Source organism: Erythranthe guttata, chromosome 7 (assembly GCF_056151865.1).
Source record: "Erythranthe guttata isolate IM_541 chromosome 7, IM_541, whole genome shotgun sequence".
NCBI classification, from domain to species: domain Eukaryota; kingdom Viridiplantae; phylum Streptophyta; class Magnoliopsida; order Lamiales; family Phrymaceae; genus Erythranthe; species Erythranthe guttata.
This window is the reverse complement of record NC_142539.1, coordinates 10,675,437-10,678,469: the sequence shown is the minus strand read 5'-3', so window position 1 is coordinate 10,678,469 and position 3,033 is coordinate 10,675,437. Positions and strand designations below refer to the sequence as shown.

The window sequence follows — 3,033 nt, the reverse complement described above, 5'->3', positions numbered from 1 at the left end:
ATCTACTTTACTACTTGTTTGCGATACGTACACTTGCGTGTTGGTATTTAGCACCCAACACCAGTGTATATATCTAAAGGTCAGTGGGAGCAAGTTTATCTTTTTAGTCTTGTATGTGGATGATATTTTACTAGCAAGTAGTGATCTTGGTTTACTTCATGAAACCAAGAATTATCTTTCCAAGAATTTTAAGATGGTTGATATGGGTGAGGCAAATTATGTCATTGGGATAGAGATCTTTAGAGATCGATCTCGAGGATTGTTAGGCTTGTCTCAGAAAGGACATATCAATCGAGTTCTTGAAAGATTTAATATGCAGTTTTGTTCAGCCATTAATGCTCCTATCACGAAAAGGTGATAAATTAAATGAAAAGCAATGTCCAAAGAATGATTTGGAAAAGGAGAAAATGAAATTGATTCCATATGCATCAGCAGTTGGAAGTCTGATGTATGCACAGACTTGTACTAGACCAGATATTAGTTATGCAGTGGGAGTACTTGGTAGATATCAAAGTAATCCGGGAATAGATCATTGGAAAGCAGCAAAGAAGGTTATGAGGTACCTTCAAGGAACAAAGGATTACATGCTTACTTATAGGAGATCGGACCAATTAGAGGTTATTGGTTATTCAGACTCCGATTTTGCTGGTTGTGTAGATAGTAGAAAGTCCACATCGGGCTTTGTATTTCTACTAGCTGGTGGACCAATCTCTTGGAAGAGCATAAAGCAAAGTATTATTGCTTCTTCCACAACGGAGGCTGAGTTTGTAGCATGTTTTGAGGCCTCGAGTCATGCACTGTGGTTGCGAAATTTTATCTTAGGGCTTAAGGCTGTTGACTCAATTGCTAAGCCTTTGAAGACATATTGTGATAACACCGCAGCCGTTTTCTTCTCTAAGAATGGAAAGTATTCAAGTGGATCCAAGCACATGGATCTTAAGTACTTGGTTGTTAAAGAAGGAGTCCAGAAACAACAAGTGTCAATAGAAAATTTAAGTACAACTCTTATGGTTGCTGATCCATTAACCAAGGGATTGCCTATAAAGACATATGAGGAACATGTTATTAGAATGGGTCTTTTGAGCAATCCATGATTTGATGAGTTATGATTATATAATTGACACTTAATTTATTTAATCAAATGTTTCTGTTTTTCCTGTTTCCTATTATGTGTGCACATATTATATTTGGATTTAACAGGGTTTGTCCTAACAAGACAAAATTAAAGGGGCTATTATGGATTAGAATAGTAAGGGTTATTAGTGGCGTGATACATAGAAGGGAATATGATGAATGAATCATATAACCGCTATGATTCACATTAATAACTCAAACTAGTTCTAGTATTAAAGTACTCTATTTAATAATTGCATTTTCACCCCATTCCAATGTTTCAAAAATTACAAAGAGATCCTCTGCTTCCGCTAGTTTGATAAATATTCCGATAAACCGGTTCGATTTATCGCCCGTCTAGAAGGGGGGTGCTACACATTGACCCCGCGTTCGCATTGAAAAGAGGCCGTTTAGCCCAGCTTCCGCCACTATTAGACATTTAGCCCAGCTTCCGTGCTAGTCTCTTAATGGGAAAGGCCGATATCCTCATTGGTGGCGTAACCCTTCGACTAGGAACACGTTTAACAGTTATAATACTAAAGTAAATATCTCACGAGCCTAACGATCATTTACTCGTACTTGTAATAACTGTAAGGACTATATCTATGCCTGTGACAAAGGGACAAAGATATAGAATGCCAAGTTGTTTTATCATTAATACGAATAAAGGTTCGTTTATTACAATAATAAAAACGAAAGACCACAGCCACATGTTGGCTTGTTGGTCACCTACTCTAACAGCAGGTAGAATTTGAAGAATTGAAAAAGGCGACGAGAAACTTTCGACCGTACTCGGTTTTAGGGGAAGGAGCGTTTGGTCATTTTTCGAAAGGATGGATTGATGAGAACGCACACTCTTACTGCTTCCGAACCTGGATTCAGAACACCTGTTGCCGTCAAGATGTGTAGTACAAAAGGACTTCAAGGCGTGAAAGAGTGCTTGGTAACTTTTACCAACCAACCAACCACTACAATTTGTGCAGAAGGAGATTAACTATTTGAATCGATTTCGTCATCAAACATAGTTAAACTCATTGGATATTGCTCCCAAGAAAATTACATGATTATGGTATATGAATTCAATTCCAAAGGAAGCTTAGACCGTCATTTATTCCGAGGTAATAATTTTTGCAATATACTAATTGTTTTTTTGATGACTTACATGATGATGTGTATAAACATTGATTACTAACCCCAATCGTACACCGAACAATGACATAGGATCACACGATCAAACAATGACTTGGGTGACAAGAATCAAAGTGGCCGTGGATGTTGCTCGAGCACTAGCTTTCTTGCATCACAATGAATACCCAATCATACACCGAAGTTTTCATACCGCTGACATTCTTTTGGATGGGGTATGTGTGTGTGTGTGTGTGTGTGTGTGTGTGTGTGTGTGTGTGTGTGTGCGTGTGTGTGTGGTGTGTGTGTGTTAACGATTAGTGACTTTAAATCATTTATTGTTTGAAATTATTATCTTGGTTGCAGGAATTTAACGCAAAATTGTGCAATTTTGGTTTGGCTATGGATGGTCCGACAGGCAATAGGACTCATGTATCGACTCAAGTTGTGGGTACACTTGGTTACACTGCACCGGAATATGTTGCAACAGGTTCAATTATATCTAAATTCTTGATGCTGTTAATTATGTCATAAGTCATAACAAATCCCTTTGATTATAAAAAGAAGGCCTGTTAATGACTACAATCTATTAAATTAGGCTAAACCGTATTTGCGTCGCAAGAAAAATCTGTCTCGAATTATGGACCCGAAACTAGAGGGCCAATTCCCTCATAAGGCAGCATTTACTGCTGCAACGTAACCATTGCTTTGCAGTGCCTAAGACAAATCCCAGAACAGAGACCAAGGATGGCTGAGGTTTTGGTTGCCTTGGAACAGCTCTAAGTTTTCAAAACC

The 3,033-nt window shown here is 38.1% G+C and overlaps 1 protein-coding gene and 1 long non-coding RNA gene across 2 annotated transcripts; both read left to right on the top strand.

Annotated features, from left to right (window-relative positions):
- The first annotated feature begins 407 nt into the window (after positions 1-407).
- LOC148769197 (secreted RxLR effector protein 161-like) lies at positions 408-1,094 on the top strand. The gene has a single exon (XM_088820287.1). The coding sequence runs from the start codon at positions 408-410 to the stop codon at positions 1,092-1,094; it is 687 nt and encodes a 228-aa protein (XP_088676413.1).
- A 764-nt stretch (positions 1,095-1,858) lies between these two features.
- Positions 1,859-2,529, top strand: LOC148769196 (uncharacterized). The gene is made up of 2 exons (XR_016032035.1): positions 1,859-2,056; positions 2,097-2,529. It is a non-coding gene; the product is annotated as an uncharacterized LOC148769196 (long non-coding RNA).
- Positions 2,530-3,033: the final 504 nt, after the last annotated feature.